Source organism: Solanum lycopersicum, chromosome 9, assembly GCF_036512215.1.
Source record: "Solanum lycopersicum chromosome 9, SLM_r2.1".
Taxonomy (NCBI): Eukaryota; Viridiplantae; Streptophyta; class Magnoliopsida; order Solanales; family Solanaceae; genus Solanum; species Solanum lycopersicum.
The window spans coordinates 63,471,935-63,490,577 of NC_090808.1; the positions used below are offsets into that span (position 1 = coordinate 63,471,935).

Below are 18,643 nucleotides of genomic sequence, written 5' to 3' on the forward strand. Positions count from 1 at the left end.
CAGCTGTTGTCATAATATATGATATTGTATTGTATTGATGACTAATCAGATATTGTATTGCGTCTGGCCTTTCGCCGTTACATAATGTCATACCGGATAGAATTGCTATAAAAAATTAAGGCATTAGATAATAAGTAAATGGAAAATGAGGGGGAAAAAAAGGTAACAATACGATGACATTAAATTGATCGTTATATATAATGAGAATTTCTTATCTTGAGATAAAACAATAAAAATGACAAAAATAACCCCCAAGTCCCTCAAACTTTTTAGAACTTGTTTTTAAAATTATACGATAGTCTGTTATTTTTGATAAAACAAATCAAACGGTCACTAAAAAATAATACTCTACCTAAATAACTGCTTTCAAGATAACTGATCGTGATATATTTAGTTTTCAACTTAACTTATCTTGAAACGAAACTTTATGCTACCCTCATTTTAACAAAAAAAAAAAAACTTCAAGAAACAAACTCAATGATTTTAGTCATTTCATAAATCTACAATTACAAAGTTTTATCTTGTGAACAAACATATTTGTTCTCTTGTTGATATAAAGAATTTGCTAATCTATAACTTATAAGCAATTGCTAAAAGTGATTTTATTTTTTAACTAATTGCTAATTTTGAGTGAGTCCAACTTCTCTAGAGTCAAGGTGAGACATTTTTGTTTCAATTATCTGTGTAGAAATAGCTTGTAACAATATATAATTGTCTATAGCAAAGCCTAAACTGGTAAATTTTTTGAATAAAACTTCAAAACAATGAATATAATTTTAATTTTACACATTAGAACCCCCCCTCAAAAAAGAAAAAAAGAAAAAAAAAAGGAGTTTAGTAATATATATGCTTATTTTGTGGTCCTTGGTACGAGATTGTATCATCTTTATCATTATAAAAAAATATCTCAATATTGAGTGGCTAGCAAAATCATGACGTTATTCTACCCCACAATTTCATGACAATAAGTTAAATAAGATAAAGTGACAACATAAAAGAGAAAAGAAATACACATTAAAAGACATATAGGTTATAATTTAAGAGTAATTGAAACAAAGAAAACATTTCCATTCCAACTTTCTTTCTTTCGTTTTGACTAACAATTTATCAAGTTTAAAGTTAGGGCAACAAAAAATTAAAGGGCAATATTTAGACGGAAGAGTGACTGTGTGCATGGAGCCTGCTTTGTAAACGTTGAGTTTGGAGTAAAAAAGGTAAAAAAAATTGTTTAAAATTCCAAAAGGGTATACCAATTTTTTTTAATCAAAACGGCAAAATCGCTTACGGCTTAGCGAGTTTATCAGTTGAAAAAAGTAAAATCGCTGCTGTAGCAGCGATTTCTTAAATTTCCTTTTTAAATTTTTTTTTTAAAACAAGTCGCTCCAAGTGGAGTGATTTTCAAAATTAAAAAAAATATAATTTTTTTAATAAGTAAACTTTTTTTTTCTTTACACTTAAATTTTATTTTATTTTTGAAAATTTAATTTAATCAGCTAATTTTTTTTGCAGCGATTTAATTAAATTTTCAAAAAGAATATATAAATTAAGTGTAAATCGCTGTCTTTACAATGATTTGATTTTTTTTAAGAAAAATTAAAATCACTGCCAATGATTTTTTTAAAAAAATAAAAATTTTTGATGGAAGTCGCTGCAGAAGCAGTGACTTATAAAAAATATATTTTTTTTTAATTTTGAAAATCGCTCCATGTGGAGCGATTTGTTTAATTATTTTTTTTTAGAAAAGCAAATTTAAGAAATCGATTTTGCTTTTTCAGACGGCCAAAGTCTCTGCATCATGAGTGATTTTACCGTTTTGATTTTAAAAAAAATTGATACACCCTTTTGGAATTTTTGACAATTTTTTTTTTACTTTTTTAACTCCATACTCCGTAAATGTTGCCCTTTTGATTTCAACCTTATTTTTTGTTACCTTTTCATAATTTTTGCTCAATTTTTTTAATCATTTTAGCTCCGAACTCCATTTTCGTCCACAACTTGCTTTCTTTTCTTGTGGTTGCTCATTTTAAAACCTGGCTAGAATAAATTTCACTTTTTTTATTAAGAACAAATTTATTATCTCAAAACTAAAATTCAAGATTTCAAAAAATAAAATAAAAGTGGTATGTATCACTTTATTATAACACTTTGATAGTGCATTTCCACTGCTTTCATTTCTATATACACTTTTGATACAAGTTTTTGTAACCAAAAAAAAAAAGAAAATGGAAAAAATAAACAAGAAACAGATAATCAGAACTAGGAAGTTGTGGATTGGATAAAAATATGAACAAATCAAAACTCACTAAAATTAAGAAGCCAAACAAGTCTCCCAAAAAAGCTTATCCTTGTCTTTTTGGCTCTTCAATTCAGAATCAACACCAACACTACAAACATTGCTTTTTAACTTCAAATTATTACATCTATTAACATCATTATTCATCCAACCTTGTTCAACTACGCTCCCATCGTCCTCATCCTCGTCCTCCATATCACTATTCCAACGATTAAAAGATCTCGAATAAATATCCACATCGACATTATCATCATCATCATCATCGTTATCATTATTATCGTCGTTGTCAATTTTGAAATCCAATTCCATATCTTCATAGCTACATGATTGTGCATCATCATCTTCGAGAAAACGTTGATGAGAAGAATTTAAAGTGATCAAAGAATCAATTGGATCATCATTTATCACACTACAAATATTTGAATCAAACTCAGAATCGCCCGTAGATTCAAAAAGCAAAAATGAAGAGACATCAACAAGACTAGTACTACTAATAGTACTATTACTATTACATTCTTGATTCATCATTATTTCTTCTTAGGGTACCAAAAAAAACATTGTTGGACAAAACCCCAAACCAAGAAAATGAATATATATAGGAAAAAATAATATGATTTTTTAATTATTTTTTTTTTGGAGGAGGAAAGAGTAAAGGAGAAATACAAGGAAAATGAGAAAAGTGGGGTGATATAAAATTGAAAGGGCATGTGATGATACCAAACTTCTAGAAGCCTCAATTATAATATATATATATATATATATATATATATATATATATATTGGTATAATATATAGTTGTAGCCATCAATATTTATTCTAAAATATTCTAAAAAGTCAGCCCACTTCTTCTAGAAACTTTATACTATGTCTAATTCCAACTTATTATCTTTTTTTTTTCTTCAATTATTTAGATAAAGAAGTATTCAAACATTTGAAGGTGGTTATTGTGTTTACTCCTTTAACATTTACTTTACTTTTTGAAAAAAGAATTATATTTACTTTCTGGCATAAGAATCATAATTTTTAAGGAGTTTTAAAAGGCAAAATAATAAGTTAATCATAATTTTTAAGGAGTTTTAAAAGGCAAAATAATAAGATATGCAACTTATAACTTGTAGTAAAAAGAATTGATGTTGATTTTTATTGTTGAAAGAAATTGCTTTAAATTTCTCTTTGAATCACAAGGAAATTTTTCTTTTTTTTAGTGTGTAGATTGATTTATGTTACAAACTTTTTTTTTATTCTCTATTGTTTTTGCCTTTCTTACGTTCTTTCTCTTTTTTTTCTTTTTCGTTCTTCTATTAGAAAAAAACTGCACTCGCTAGGAGCCTTTTAAGCAAAAGTTGAAAAGTTTTTATCACGTAAAAAGGATTATTTTATTTAGTTAAATAAATTAGATATGACAAAAATAAATTGAATCGGATAAAATCGGATCGAGCCAAATTGATCCACAACTTCACATTAAAAGGCTAAACTTTTAACAAATTACATAAATAAATATTTTTTAAAATTTTAATAACATATTTAAATATTTTTCCTATATAAAAATATTCATATTCAACAAAAAAAACCTTCAATTTTTTTTTGTTACAACTTACAAAGCACCTTTTCTTCGACTTGAATCTACTTTGTCTTATTCATCCAATTTTGTTATCTATCAACAAAGTTGGTTTGGTTTATATCCCATCAAATTCAAGTTTTTAAAAATTCTTATTATTATTATTATTATTATTATTATGCTACGTCTCTTCTGTCTTTCTCTGATAGGAGAATGTCATATACGTACCACACAATTATTCATTATTCTACCATACACGCCATTTAAAATAGAGATTAATTAAAGAGTAACTTTTTTCTCTCTAATTTTTAAATATTTTAAAAATAAAATTATATGAAATATGTTATTGTTCAAATTTAATAAGTAGTACATAAAAACTAGACAAAGAAAAAGATAAACCTACTTATGGTTTTTACTTTCAAGTAGGGGTGTGGATTATTCGGGTTAAACCGAATAACCAGACTAAATCAAATCGAATTTTTATTTCGATTGATTTTTTGGTCTTTCAAATTAGTTTTGGATTAATAAATTACTTTATTTGATTTTTGGTTTTGTTTCGGATTTTAAAAAATAAAAATCGAAAAAATTGAATTCTCTTTCTCTCTCTCGCTCTCTCTATATATGTGTTTAGGTTTAGAATTAAGTTGGAGTCAACTATTAATCATTTTTGTCCCTTTTTGTTATTGGCTTTCACAATGATTACTGTTATATCTTTGAGTTGATCAATAAATCGTTTATTTACCATCTCAATCTATTTTGACCCTTCCAAATTCAACCTATTTCGTCTATTTAACACCTTTCTTAGGACAGATAAATTGGAAAAGTAAATAAATAAATAAATAAATATTGGAATTTAATTTCTTTGGGCATAATGATCCTCTAATGCTTGTTTAATTTTGCACAATTTCTAGGAAGAAGATTGAAAATGCTTCCTAATGTTAGGATTGTATATTGAATTTATTATGCATATATATAGTCCTTGTTCAACACATGGGGTAAAATGAATTTAGAACACTATAGACTAAATTATTAGTTGTAAGAGTGAACTTTAATTGACTTGACTTCTCCTTAATTAGTTGATTTTTAACTAAAGTTAAATAAATTAATTTAACTTAATATTTTAAATTTAAACATTTTGAAAAATACTATTAATAAGTTGTAATTGTTTTTTTCTATTAACAAGACGAAAAACTATATTTTGAACTATTGGTCAATGTTCATATAGTTTGACTCTAAAAGAATAAATTGTAGCAAGTAAAAATAAACAAAATAAATACTGAACATAATTTAAGAGTTTTTGTTACTCCTAAAATATACACAAATATATGCGATCGCACAAGTAATAAATCATCTAGTCGAGATATTGTTTCAACGGAAACTTAATTATATGATTGAATGTCTAATTGGAATTTCATGTCAAGAGGTTTACAAACATGTTAATAATCAAACAATTACGATCAAGAATAAATAAATAACTTAACGATGGAAAATCAATAGATATTAATAATCTTCAAATGTCAATTTTCATGTCAACGGTAATACCTTAGAATTATGAAGTTTAGTCCCAAATTTTCTCAAAACATCATATAAAGCTCAATGTAATAAAATCAATATTAAAAAAAAATAAACGATTTAAAAATATAAAAACATTTAAATATGAAATAAATAACGACTAAATATAAGCAATTTGCTCGAACATCAAATATTTCTTTAATCATCGTGTGAGAAGAATTTTCATCAATTTATATATAAAACAAGAATCAAATACTTTCATTTATATTTTGATTTTTTGCTCAAATAATATTCAAATTTGGTATGACTTATATTGGTTCATGGCTCACTAGATGATCACTAAACTTTTACGTTAAAAAGTATTTGGAATTATGAATAAGGATACACCAAAGACATTAAACTATTATTTTAACGAAAGGTCTTTCAATTTTGTTTAAGTACCAATCTTGTTTTCGATATCTGTATTGGTGTTCGATTGATTCAGATTCACGTATAATAAAGTCCAGTTTCAAAGGTGACACTTCTAATAAGACATTTTCCATTAAAATTAAGAACTCGAATTCAAAATGATAAAGAGATATCAACCATCTCAACACAATTTAGACTGATGATAACATAAATTAATTTTTTCAATATACTATCGATGAATATAAGTTAGACCTAGATGGAACTACTAGTATTATTTTTCAAAAGATGAATACCAAAGGTATGAAAATAGGAAATTTAGTTGTTGAAGCCAAATGATATTTAATTATTATTTACCTAACCATTACAACCTTCAATTTGTTATACTAATTGTCTAAATTGAAGACTAATTAGTAAATACAATGCGACAATTCTATTCTAAAGCCGTTTTTCCCGCTCTAAGCAACATGAAAAATCAAAGAGATTAAGAAAATTGACTACTTAATCCTCAAGTAATAATAATTAAGTAATTTACCACCGACGAACGTGGTGCCGTAAATGAATTATTCTTCTCTTACCTAGAGGTTTCAGGTTCGAGTCTTGACTTCTTGAATATGAAAAATCGTTTCCCTAAATGGGACCTTATATGTAGTGTAAATTTAGAATAGTCGATTTTTAATATAAATAACATGAAATGGAAAATAAAAAATAATAGAAGTATTTTTATTTTCAATTGACCCTATCAATTAGTCAAGAATTTTTCCATTTTTCGACATTACCGCATCATCACTAAAAAGAGCAGAAAAGAATTTTCTGCTAAATGACGTGGATGTATTAATATTGGTCTTATTTTAATCTATATATATATTTCTTGATAGATAATGATTAATATGAGAGTTATAATATAATATTCATACTGATTAACGTTTAATTAATTAAATGTTTTGAGTAATAATTGAGAGGAAAAATAATTAATCTTAAAAGGTAAAATTATGTTTTTTTCTCTTATTTGAAAAAGATAAGTAAGATTAAAATATATATTTAATAAACAAGTAAAATGAACGAATGAGTAATTAATAAATTACATTAAAAAACTCTCCTTTTTTTCTACAAAAAATCCCCTTGAATTTGACTAATATATTTTCTTTTGAAATAGTGCACTTCCCAACTAATTAACCTTGTTTTGCGTAAACTGTAAACACTTCTACGCAATTTGCTCATTTTTTTTAAGAGATGATACTTCGTATTTTATATTTATTTAATCCGATTAATTTCAATTCACTCTCTTCTATATTTGAAGGATAAATTAGTGGCATATTGGTCAGAAAAAAATTAACATATATATAAGTAAATCAATAAATAAAATTATTAAATAACCTATTTTAAACTCCCTTAATATAACAAGTTATTATTTCTAAATACTCTTTAAGAAATTTTTGATTCCGCCGCTGGAATAAATACTCCTTGTCAAGGGTTTGTTGCTTGGATGAAAAATATTTACTTAAAGAATAAGTAAACTTTTTACTTTTTTTAATATTTAGTAAATGAATAAAATAATATTATTATAAAAAATTAAAAGTAATTTAGCAAAACATTACAAGGTTTGGACAGTAGGGGTGATGGGGATATGATATGGTCAAGCAATGGGGGTTGGGGTGTTTGGTGGGTGGGGAAAAGACCATACATTATTGAAAAAACATATTTTCTATTTTATTCATAGTGTCTTTTTCTTGATTTTAAGGAACATAATTTTATTTCATTTAAAAAAAAACATATCTTCCTCCATTTCAATACACCTCAAACCTTGTTTTTTTTTTTAAAAGAAAAATAACTTAAATACATATCTTATTTTATAATAATCTCTAAAATTCTTTATTATTTAAAAGATCTCAAAATTTCTCCTCTCGATGATACATTCATATTCTCTTCTCAGATATATAATTTTCTTCTCTGATACATTCCTATCTATGTATATATTTGTATGCTTGTTGATGTATCCTGGAGTCCAATAATGTATTCGAAATCGATAAATTTTAAATTTTTTTATGTAATTTAAAAAAATAGAAAATATAATATTAAAATAATTAATTCTTAACACTATAAAATTTACATAAATTATACGACATTTCTATTCTCACGACATGAATCAAGGCCGTTGATTAAGACTGACTATACAAACATTTTTCATAGTCGGCAAATAAAAATCAAAACTCAAAAAAGCATATCTAACAGACCAAGTCAAAATCTTGAATTTCAAATTCACCTAATTAAAAATTAGTTCTATGACTGTTATCATTATTAATGCTAATCCTGGTTTACCACCACGTCATTAGGATCAACCAATTGACACATTTTGACTTTTTGAAATTTGGGGGTTTGCCGTCCAAAAATTGTAGCAATTTGAGATTTGCATATAAAAACTATGGGCCAATCCAAGTTGTTACGATTAAAACGTGCAACTCCATTAACAATAATAATAATATTCCTACCGTTCCAATTTAATGCAACACATTTTATATTTCGAGAAATAAACAGTTTAAATTTGACAGAAAATTAGCACACAAAATCTTTAAATTTTTTGAAATGAAATTTATATATTTGTAAAATAGGTAAAAAATACAATGAATTGCAATAATTGAAAATTCCAAATAATCATAAGATCTATAAAAGATTTACGATAAAAAATAAATTTATATAACTCTTGAAATCTGAAAGGTCACGTATAAAATGATAGTACTTAGCTTCGTAAGGGACACTTCATACCACAAAATAAACTTTAGCCTTTATGAATAAGACAAATCTTTGTTCTAGAAAACTAATGACATGGATGAAGATATACATCATTTTCCCAATATTTAATTTTTGTCTTTGCTGCTCATTTTAGTGGAAATTTGTGAAGTAGCTTATTATGATATGAAAAGTATAATTTTTTCAATGATTTTTTTGTTACTGAATGTGCAAAATGTTAAGAATCACCAGTTTTTTTTTTTAAAAAAAAATTAATACGTGCAAATGACCCTAATATGATTCCGTGACTCAACAAAGTTGACTAATTTAGCAGCCAAACCTACAAATTTGACACGAATTACATATTTATATATATATATATATATATATATATTTATAAAAAAAAGATAAATATGTTGTACTATACTTCATAAATTTGACAATTTTATTGCTACAAGAAAAGTAAGTTAATAAAGACAATATTTCTTTTTGGAGTTGCACAATCTGAGATGTCCAGTACCCGTATTGAAACCCAACTAATTGAGATTTGCATTAGATAGAGCTTCTCGAACCATTAGATAGCGCTCCTTATCAAGGATTAACATATCTAAACAGAGCAAAATGTGAATTTTTAAAGAAACAGAAGCATAGTAAAGTACACATCCAGAAACTGTCAAAGCAGTTCAGACTTTGAAATTCAAATTACCTCTTTAGTTACTACAACTTGTTATTGTAAATAGGAGTTTCTTCCGTAGTTACTACATCAGCTAGTTGATGCAAACACAACGATCACCATAACTCATAACTAAACTGAATAGCACAACAATCTCACAGCCTAATCTACCATTCTAACTCCTTTTTCTAATAACTGAAAATACGTTTGGCTGCACTACCTTTGTCTCCACTTAAATACCAGATTTGGTATAACGAGGATTCAATTTTGTGGCATATGCCTACCACACATACCATGTCATACTTACCTTTACCGAAGCTGCCATTCTAAACCTTACCTGTTTGGAGCAACGAACATTGAATATTGTATATAAGCAATTCATTAGGATTAGAAGTACCTGCAATATACCACAAACTCGAACAGATGATAATAGAATCTACATGATGCATAGTTAAAAAAGAAGAAGCAGGAAAATGGTTAGTACGTTGATAAACCAAGTGACCTAGGATGCAAAGAGGCTCACATAACATTCAGCATCAGCAAAGGAAGCAAAAAAACTGATAAGTTTATTTGTTCATAACTATCTTCAAACTGAAAAAAGTGTCTTCAATCTTTTCTTTCCAAAACCGTACCTCTGAAAAACAATAAAGAAAACTGGCAGAGTCATCATAGCATTCAATTGCAGCAACACACATTCAAGAAATAGCCGAAGAATTGGTCAGGACAAGATCAAGCAAAACAGACTACTTGACCACCTAATACAGTTACCCTATAATTTTAGTAGAAAACAGCATCATATTAAAGGGTTGTGCTGTACCTCATGAAGTCTCCAAAGCAGAGGACAATCCAGCAAATAAGATAATCAGGTATTGCAGGTTCTGCCAAAAATATTTGTAGAAAAATAATACATACAAATTTCTAGAGAATATTTTCTAAAGACGACCCATAGCCATCAGGAGGGAGACCCCGCCCATGCAGTAAAACAGGTAAATATGGATTAGGAGAGAAGATTATGTATGAGTTATGACATCAACTGAAGCTGAAGAATATAATGTGAATCAACAACCTCAAGGTTCGATGCATGAAAAAACTTACATAACACCCCTCTAAGTTCTTCTCTGGCCCCTTTAAGGAATTAAACCCTGTGTGCAGTGCTCTTCATAGTTGCACCAATAGGATTAAAAGGTCCAAGTTAATAGAGAAAAGAGTACCTTCTTCTGTACAGAACATGTCACGCCAGAAACCAGGTATGTACTATTCCCATTAGTCTGGATGGAAGAAAGTCTTCATCAAAGCAATAAGACAGGCAATGCAGATACTTTCCTTCACACAAGTCAATAAGCATCATAAAAGTATCGCACCAACTTCCTGAAATGAACAAACAAGAGAAAAGGATGAGAATGGAAAGCACTTGTCAATTAAACAACAATAATGCAATCAAATAGCCATAGCAATTATTTTATCACAAAGCACCTGGTTTCAGAATGGAAACAGAAAAGTCCTCCCATAGATGCAGAATTACAAAGATACACTTCAACTTTGTCTAACTTCGCAACATGACATCATCAATGCAGAGGCTATTAAATGAGCCAACAAAGTAGGAAATAAACAAGTATAAGAAAAAAAAATACTCAGGTCCAGGGAATAATATCATTCTGTTTATACTTCCACAGAAACAAAAGGAAGACATAAGCAAAAAGTTATCTTTATACCATAGAAACAAAACCGGAAAAAAGGGGAAAAAATAAACAGGAGATTCATTCACTTAATGGCAATCATGTCAATTGAGAAGAATCAATAAAATAATCAATGTCTAAATGTTACTCCATGTTGCAGAAATTACAAATTACAGTGGCAGAAGAACTAATCAAGAATTACAAGTTTCAGGGATTTCAACTCATAAGGGAACTACAATTAGCACAGAGCTGCCAAGTAGCTGCTCAACTTTCAGATCTGCTCTGCAGTGGATGCCAATGGAGTGATTCCCAAGTAGCTTGCGTGTGACAATTCCTTCCATACCTCACCTTAGATATCAATAATGTTTATTCTGTTTGTTGTCCCTTTTAAGCTGAACCTTCAACTTCTTACTACCTAATTGGCAACCATTCATCATACTGATTGCGGTTTGTGCAGCTGCTGTAGAGTCATAACTTACAAATCCTGCAGAATGAAGTTCAGTTGATAAGCTAAATGGTGGAAATACTAATTTTGATTGACAGTAACTTTGCATTTCAAGGTCCATACCAAAACATTTGCTAACACCAGTTGCTTTGTCAACGAAAACCTTGGCACTCAAAACCCTACCAAAAGGCTGAAATGCATTTGCAAGCTCTTGATCACCAAATTCTTGAGGAATATGGTAAATAAATAGATTAGCACCAGGTGGACCTGTAAACAACAAAATCGTTTTTGATAAGTACAGGTTTAATTTCTACATGTTCAACTACCACTGCCAAGTATACTAGTTCAAGTGACATCTCCACCACTTAATTGCATAAAGCTTTACCAACGACAAATATAACAAACTTGTGCAAGTAATTTGAGTTCCTGTCTATATAGTCCAGAATCTCCATATGCTGCTCATCTCACAAGGTTGGTTAAGGAAATTTTTCAAGTAAAGTTCAAATCAACATGCTGTAAGACTATACTTGCTGCAACATAGCTACATAGCCTTTTCGATACTTGCTATGACACATGTATTAGATATCATTAGTCAGAGATCACATGCATTTATGAAATCCTATATAAAATAAGTAAATCCAAATATAATAGATTCTAGTGATACACTTGTATAAAATATCATTGATCAAAGATCACATGCATTTATGGAATACTTTATAAATTAAGTAAAAAACAAATATAATAGATTATACTATCTTCTTCTTCTTCTACTTCTATTCTCTATGACGAGGAACAATTTCCAGAAAACAATTAACCAAAATAAAGACAAGCAGCCTCATTCAGCAGAAAACCCTAACAGCCCCCAAGTTATGGGACTGTACTTGATTAGCTACAGAATTCTAGAGCTAAAAAGGTCACAAAATAAATGTTCAACAACCTTCAACCTGACCCCCTGTACTTGAACTGACACTTGAAGATGCTGCAGAATGACTGTTGGTCGTACTAGGGGGAATTGAACCAGGAGAACCACTTGGTGGTCTGGTATTCATAACACCTCCAGGATATGGCATGGAATACTGAATCCCTGGAACAGCAGGGTAAGCGGATCCATAACTTCCAGGTGACATGGCATAATTTCTTGGACTAATTCCAGGTGAAAGATCAGGTGCACCTCCACGTAGAGCACTTGCTTGGTTTATTGGTGGGACTATATTCTGAAATGCAGACTGATTTTGCATTGATGGTAGACGATACTGCATGAGCCCATATGCCCCAGGAGTCTGCAAAGTGAGTATATTAACTATGCAACTGACCTTTAAATTGATAAACGAAACCAGAATGGGAAAGGAAGGAATGATGAAATTAAGGTAAATGATCATCTCAATTCACATTGAAAATTGTAATAATTGCTGGAATTTGCAGGAGAGCAGCATGTCAATTCAAATAGAACTTTTGTAATAAGAAACTGAAAACTAGTATCAAGAAGGTACTGAAAAAGTACAAAAAGGAGTATTCAGAGCAAAATACAAAGCAATAAGCTTGAAAACCAAATTTACTAGAGAATGCAAGTCAATGAACCTGATAGCCATAGCCATTGTATGGTGGCATGTAACCCATAGGTAGGGCTCCAAACAAAGAGGGATGCTGTCTAGAGTCGGAAGCATGAGATAGAGATTTCTGAGCCCTCCGGGCCTGCCTTTCCTTTTCAGTATCTGCCCACTTGACTACCAAAGGGACAGTAGCACCCTGGATAAAAGCGTTGACTAATTTGATAACCAATATTGCAGTAAATGGATGCCATGAATAAGTGAAACTTGAAAGCCGCATAATGAGAAATATCACATCTACTTAAATAAGCTTTGGCACCCGTTCACCAGACAAACTAAGGTCTCATAGTAAGGTTATTGGAAAATTGCAACAGAAATGAATATAATGGATCCATGTCATCACTTGCTCTCGACTCCAATAAACTTCTAGTGAAGTATTCAAATTTTAGAAATAGTCCAGCCAAGAGTGTACATGTGCATCAAATGGTATAGCAGTAACCAGTCTTACTCCAGCATCATAATAACACATAAAATTACTAAATGGCGGAACACTGCAATACATTTATAAATATGCATTTCAAAAGTTAAAAATTCACATAAATATCGAAATTAAATTTTCCACCAAATATTTACAGTATTAACTTTAGATGAGAATACCGCCTATTGACAAACTGCTGTGAATAAAAAATTTCCCTAAATGGATGAGCTCTCTGTAGGAATAAAGGCTGAATCTCATAACATGATAATTAAGGGTCCTGTTTGGAAATTCACCTGGTAATTGAAATTGATGTAATTACCAGGGTGGTAATGGCCAGTCTGGTAATTACACAACCTAGTAATTACACGAACCTGTTTCTTTGCCACAGTGTAATTTACACATTTGGATGCACAATTGCAATCATAAGATTATATTAGAGTTAAAATGAAGTTAGTTATTTAAAATTTATATTAGACAAATGAGAAACTTTATAAATGATGCAAAATTAAATATTTAAGTAAATATCATCTTTTGAAAATATACTAATTAATAAATATATGTTCTTAACTAATACATGAAAAAATAATTGATTTATATTTTTCAAATTAGTATATTTCACTGAATTAATCATAAAAACAAAAAAAAGTACAACATGTCTATAAATAAATGCATCTTTGACCAAAAAATTATATCAAAAATAAAAATATTAAATATCATAAATTATTAAAATAAACAAAAAGATAACCTTCTAACTAAAAAATAAATGACTTGCAACTGAACATAACATATACAAATATGAATTAAAAGATAATATTTCAACATAACGTACACAAAATTGATTTATAAGAAAAGGAAAATGCAAGTCTATAACTTTACTCTACAATGAGTTCTACTTTAATTTAAAAATTAGAATACTAACAAAAATATGCTAGTGGAAAAAAAAAGTAAACATAGCATAAAAAATAGATAATACGAGAAATTGAATGGAATCACATGAAGTAAAGGTTGAAAATGAGAAGAAAATGAAATATAAATAATAACAAACAAAAACATTTAGAATTTTTTGGAATAATAAAAATAAAAAAAGAATTTAAAATAATAGAAATAAAAAATAAATTAAAACAAAAAAAAAGAAACATAAAAAAAAGAAATTAAAAGTAATCAACTTGTAATTACACAGTGTAGTGTAATTAACCCTGCCAATTGCAATCAGTTACGTGCTAATAAAGTAATTACATAGCCAACCAAACACGCCAGTGTAAATACACTCAATTATACCAAATCCAATAACCAGGGTGGCTTTCCAAACAGCCCTTAAGTTTTCTTTCACGGTTTCAACAAGAAAATAATTTAATATTATTCCCCGAGCATGAGACAAAATTGAACAGACCATTGCAATCAAAATCTCATTATTTCAGTCAAGAGCCTCAAGGCATAACGACTCCAAGCACGAATGCCATGTTGAAATGACCTAGAAAAAAAAATCACCGGATAATGTCTCCTCTGAACAGCGAATATCAGCAAATAGGCCATTGTGTTGGCCCTGCTAGCAGGACCATAAATAAGCCATTCACATCACAGACAAATGCTGATTGACAAATGACCCCAATCCAAAGCCACAACAATTGGTGCTTTCATGATGACAGATGCTATTCCTGCAAGGAGTACTTACACAAACATTGCAAAGACAGCAGGACAAATGTATTAATTAGGTTATCCCCATCCTGAATGTTTAACAAGTTCTACAACACCAGAGGAAGGACTATCACCAGAACAACTGCTTAAAGAATGCCCACACTAAAACCACTGCACTTATAAAATCCTATTCATTTTATGCACAAATGTTGGACATTTATAGCCACTACGCATACTGAAAAATCAATTTCAAAGGCCTCATATCAGCAGTCAACTTGCAGATTGAAACAAACCTCCATCTTATGCTTTCCATGGAGGGCATCTATTGCTGCAACTGCTTGTTCTTTTTTCTCATACTTCAGAAAAGCACATCCTTCAAGAAAGAAGATAATGTAGGAGATGAATTAATTTCTCCGACACAAAACCATTGAACTTAAGAGAGGTAATACCAGATATACCTTTACTGGTTTGCTGAGAACCTCTGAGAATCTGCAAATCTTTAATGACTCCATATTGAGAGAACAAGGCAGATACTTCAGGATCAGAGACATTCTTTGGAAGCATACCAACAAAAAGCTTGTGCTCTGGAATCAGGTTAAGGAAAAGAACAACGAAAGAAAAAAGAAAACAAGAGAGGAAAAGTTATTTATTATTCTATTTTGAATCACAAAAAGAATAATGCTGACAATGGTAAGAGTAGAACTTTAGATTAAAAGAGGATTTTAAATATGAAAAGGTCAGAACAAATATGATAACAAGAGAATTTAAATTATAGTACACCTAGTCTTTCCAACTCGCCATCAGCATACTTCACTTGCAACGGACTAGAAGCCTGAATTGGAAACAGAAACCAGCATGACTTATTAACAAAAATACAGCCAAACATGTGATACGGATATAAAAGAACTGCAGACACATGTAACCTTAACAAGCTTAATGGGTACAGATATCTACTCCCACACAAAACCAGATGATGACTTAGATACATGAAATGCTTTTCTTTGATCAGCATTGAAACAGTGAAACTTATCACTTCACTACAATATGCAAGAATTCAAATGCTTAGTTAGGAGATAAATATACTAGAGGCATGCATAAAGTTTAATAGTCAGGTTAGTGTGGGAAACCATAAGGATCTAACGTGCATTAGAATAAATCAGGTTCATGACCAATCTAAGATGCCAAACACCTCTACTATCTCCACTATTCTTGGATTCTTCTGATCAGTATCTCTATGGTAGAGCCCTGTGATAACTCTGCTACTACAATCTTCTTTATATATTTGGGTTAATTGCTCTATTAGTTCATTCAACCAATCATGAAACTTTGTAAGAAATAGATTACTCTAAAGAGAACTTCCAGTACTCATTCTTTCTTTTTCTTTTTTGGATATCTTCTTGTTCTTCACTGAAAAGAAGATAAAAAGAAGCAGAGAACTGGTGAAAAACATAAGATCCATATTAGATCAACCTATGCAGCCCTATATCTTTCTTTTTACTTGAACAGGGGCCACACCTTCCATACAACACCCCAGATGGTGGTAGGTCAAGTAATATCCAAATACTTCATCCTTATCTCGGTTCAAATTTCTCAATACAATTCTTATTTCTCCCCTGATATGTATTGCTAATAATTCTTACAGCTGCCACTGTACTCTCAGTAAGTCAGCTGCTTCATTCTGAGGCGCTTTTTTTTGAAACTGGTAAGATTCTCAGGTGCTGTATTTATAACTAAAAACTGTGGAGAAATTTTTCCCCATGCAGATTTTGTCGTACAAAATACTGAGCAAGTTATTTTAGTTGGTTAATACTGACCACTCATCTTCTTTTCTAGTTTCCACTATTTGGAAATATCAAATGAAACACAGTGAAGCTTGATCTCGGAATTCAAATCTTGATAATGCCCACTCCCAACTGGGAGTCTGGGAAGGACTTAAGCCTCAAAAAAGTAATCTGCTTCCCTACTAGAGTTCAGGAGTTAAAGCAATTTGCACTAGATTCCAAAAAACCTTTTCTCACAGAACGTCCTGTCAAGTCACAATTTCTCAATGGAGAGTATTTTACATCCATGATGTTATGATTTTTGTTGTCCAATCACTTGACATTTATAGTGCCATAACAGAACAGATGGTCCTACATTCTACGAGCTGAAAGTTGAAAGACAGAAAATTCCATAAGATTCCTCTGAAATATATAGTCAAACAATTGAATTTCACAGCCATGATCAACCTCAAACTGTCAAATCAACAATTACGGGTCAGATATAATAAAAACTTTATGTCTCAGAATATTGTACAAAAGACTTGAACAAGCACAAAATTAGTAATAGTTTATACAACATGGAAAATGAGGTAATTAATTATCGAAAGCAGAGAATTAGAGAACAACTCAGAAGTTCCATGGCATCGCATCACAAAAATCAGAGATGAAAAGATCCTCAATTATCAAAAGTTCAGTTTTTTACATCAACAATGCAGAGATTACACGGCATATAAGTAACAAAAAATAAAATTCTTTAACTAATTAAGGTACATTACTGTAATGCAAATCTACTTCAATTAATTAAGCAAAAAAGGTAATGTATGTACTGAATGATTATATAAAAAAAGAAGAAAACTAACCCCGGAAAGCGTCTTTTTGTTGTGGCATGCATTAACTGCCTTATCCGCTTCTTCTCTAGATGGACAGATCACAAAACAACAGCCTGAAAACAGCAAAATTAGGGTTTGAAGACTGTAATCACGCATCTAGAGAGTACAAATCTCAAAGTAAACGTAATTTAAAACATATTGCTGCAATTGCACATTTGTCGATCCAGAAATCAGGCGGAGAAGTAGTGATAGAGGAAGTGAGTGACATAAATTTGAGAACCTCGAGAAGCACGCGTAGTTTTGTCTTTGATGATGTTGACTTCATCAACAATAGCAAACTCTTGAAACATTTCGACAAGTTGTGATTCCGTCATGTGCTTCGGTACTTGACCTACAAACAACTTCACGCTCTCTTCGCTCTGCTGCTCCTCCTCCTGCCTCTCCTCCTCCCTCTGCAACTCCGCCATTACTGCAACAACAACCCACACACTCTCTCTCACTCACAAACACACTTTCTCTCTCTAAAAGTCTTCGACAACTCTGTCGATCTCTTCAATTTTTCTGTATATTTTCTTCTTCTTCTGCGCCGGGTCTTCGCTGATTTCGGAAAATTAGGGGATTTTTAGATGGCAAAGTTGGATCTTCACCATTTTTAAATTCATATTATCTAATCCCTTACAATACCCTTCGTTCTCTACTTTATTACAACATTACCACTAACCCTTCTTCAATATTATCATAAATTTCGAAATGGCAAAACGGGATCTTCACCATTTTTAAATTAATATTTTTTTGAAGTCGTTAATACCCTTTCTATAACTAGTTTATTACAACAATGCCACTGTAGTATTTTTCTGCTACTTGGCATTGATCATTTGACAGATCCGACACGTCGGCCGATGATTGTTTGTCATGAATTCGAATATTTTTTCGTCTTTTTTTATGTGATATTTTATAATTCGATATTAAAATATAACTTTATCAAAAATTAATGGGCTAAAATAATCGTGTCTAAGGATATGAAGAATAAAAATTTAAAATTAAATTATTATTAGTTATAATAAGACGATATTTATTTTTTGAAACGGATTAAAAAAGAAATGA

At 30.1% G+C, this 18,643-nt stretch overlaps 1 protein-coding gene and 1 long non-coding RNA gene across 3 annotated transcripts; both read right to left on the reverse strand.

Moving 5' to 3' along the window:
* Positions 1-9,351: 9,351 nt before the first annotated feature.
* LOC138338333 (uncharacterized) lies at positions 9,352-10,521 on the reverse strand. Its single transcript, XR_011211801.1, has 4 exons — positions 10,380-10,521; positions 9,986-10,046; positions 9,692-9,802; positions 9,352-9,565 (listed from the first exon to the last, which is right to left on the reverse strand). It is a non-coding gene; the product is annotated as an uncharacterized lncRNA (long non-coding RNA).
* Positions 10,522-10,901: 380 nt separating this feature from the next.
* Positions 10,902-18,294, reverse strand: LOC101263462 (RNA-binding protein BRN1). Of its 2 annotated transcripts, none has more exons than XM_004247426.5 (9): positions 17,820-18,294; positions 17,570-17,652; positions 15,730-15,781; positions 15,408-15,533; positions 15,243-15,322; positions 12,868-13,035; positions 12,227-12,569; positions 11,413-11,556; positions 10,902-11,328 (listed from the first exon to the last, which is right to left on the reverse strand). In XM_004247426.5, exons 1-9 carry the CDS (start codon positions 18,004-18,006, stop codon positions 11,201-11,203), a joined length of 1,311 nt encoding a protein of 436 aa, XP_004247474.1. In that variant the 5' UTR covers positions 18,007-18,294; the 3' UTR covers positions 10,902-11,200. The 2 variants fall into 2 exon arrangements, with proteins under 2 accessions (XP_004247474.1, XP_069145389.1); XM_069289288.1 differs by having other exon boundaries at positions 15,730-17,095; positions 17,820-18,094.
* Between the last annotated feature and the right edge of the window lie 349 nt (positions 18,295-18,643).

Coding starts and splice junctions, on each gene's coding strand:
- LOC101263462 (XM_004247426.5), bottom strand. CDS start 18,006: ATGGCGGAGTTGCAGAGGGAGGAGGAGAGGCAGGAGGAGGAGCAGCAG. Junction 11,557..12,226: donor TACAGGGGGTCAGGTTGAAG/GTTGTTGAACAT, acceptor TGTTGTTTACAG/GTCCACCTGGTGCTAATCTA. Junction 11,329..11,412: donor TGGTGTTAGCAAATGTTTTG/GTATGGACCTTG, acceptor TTCATTCTGCAG/GATTTGTAAGTTATGACTCT.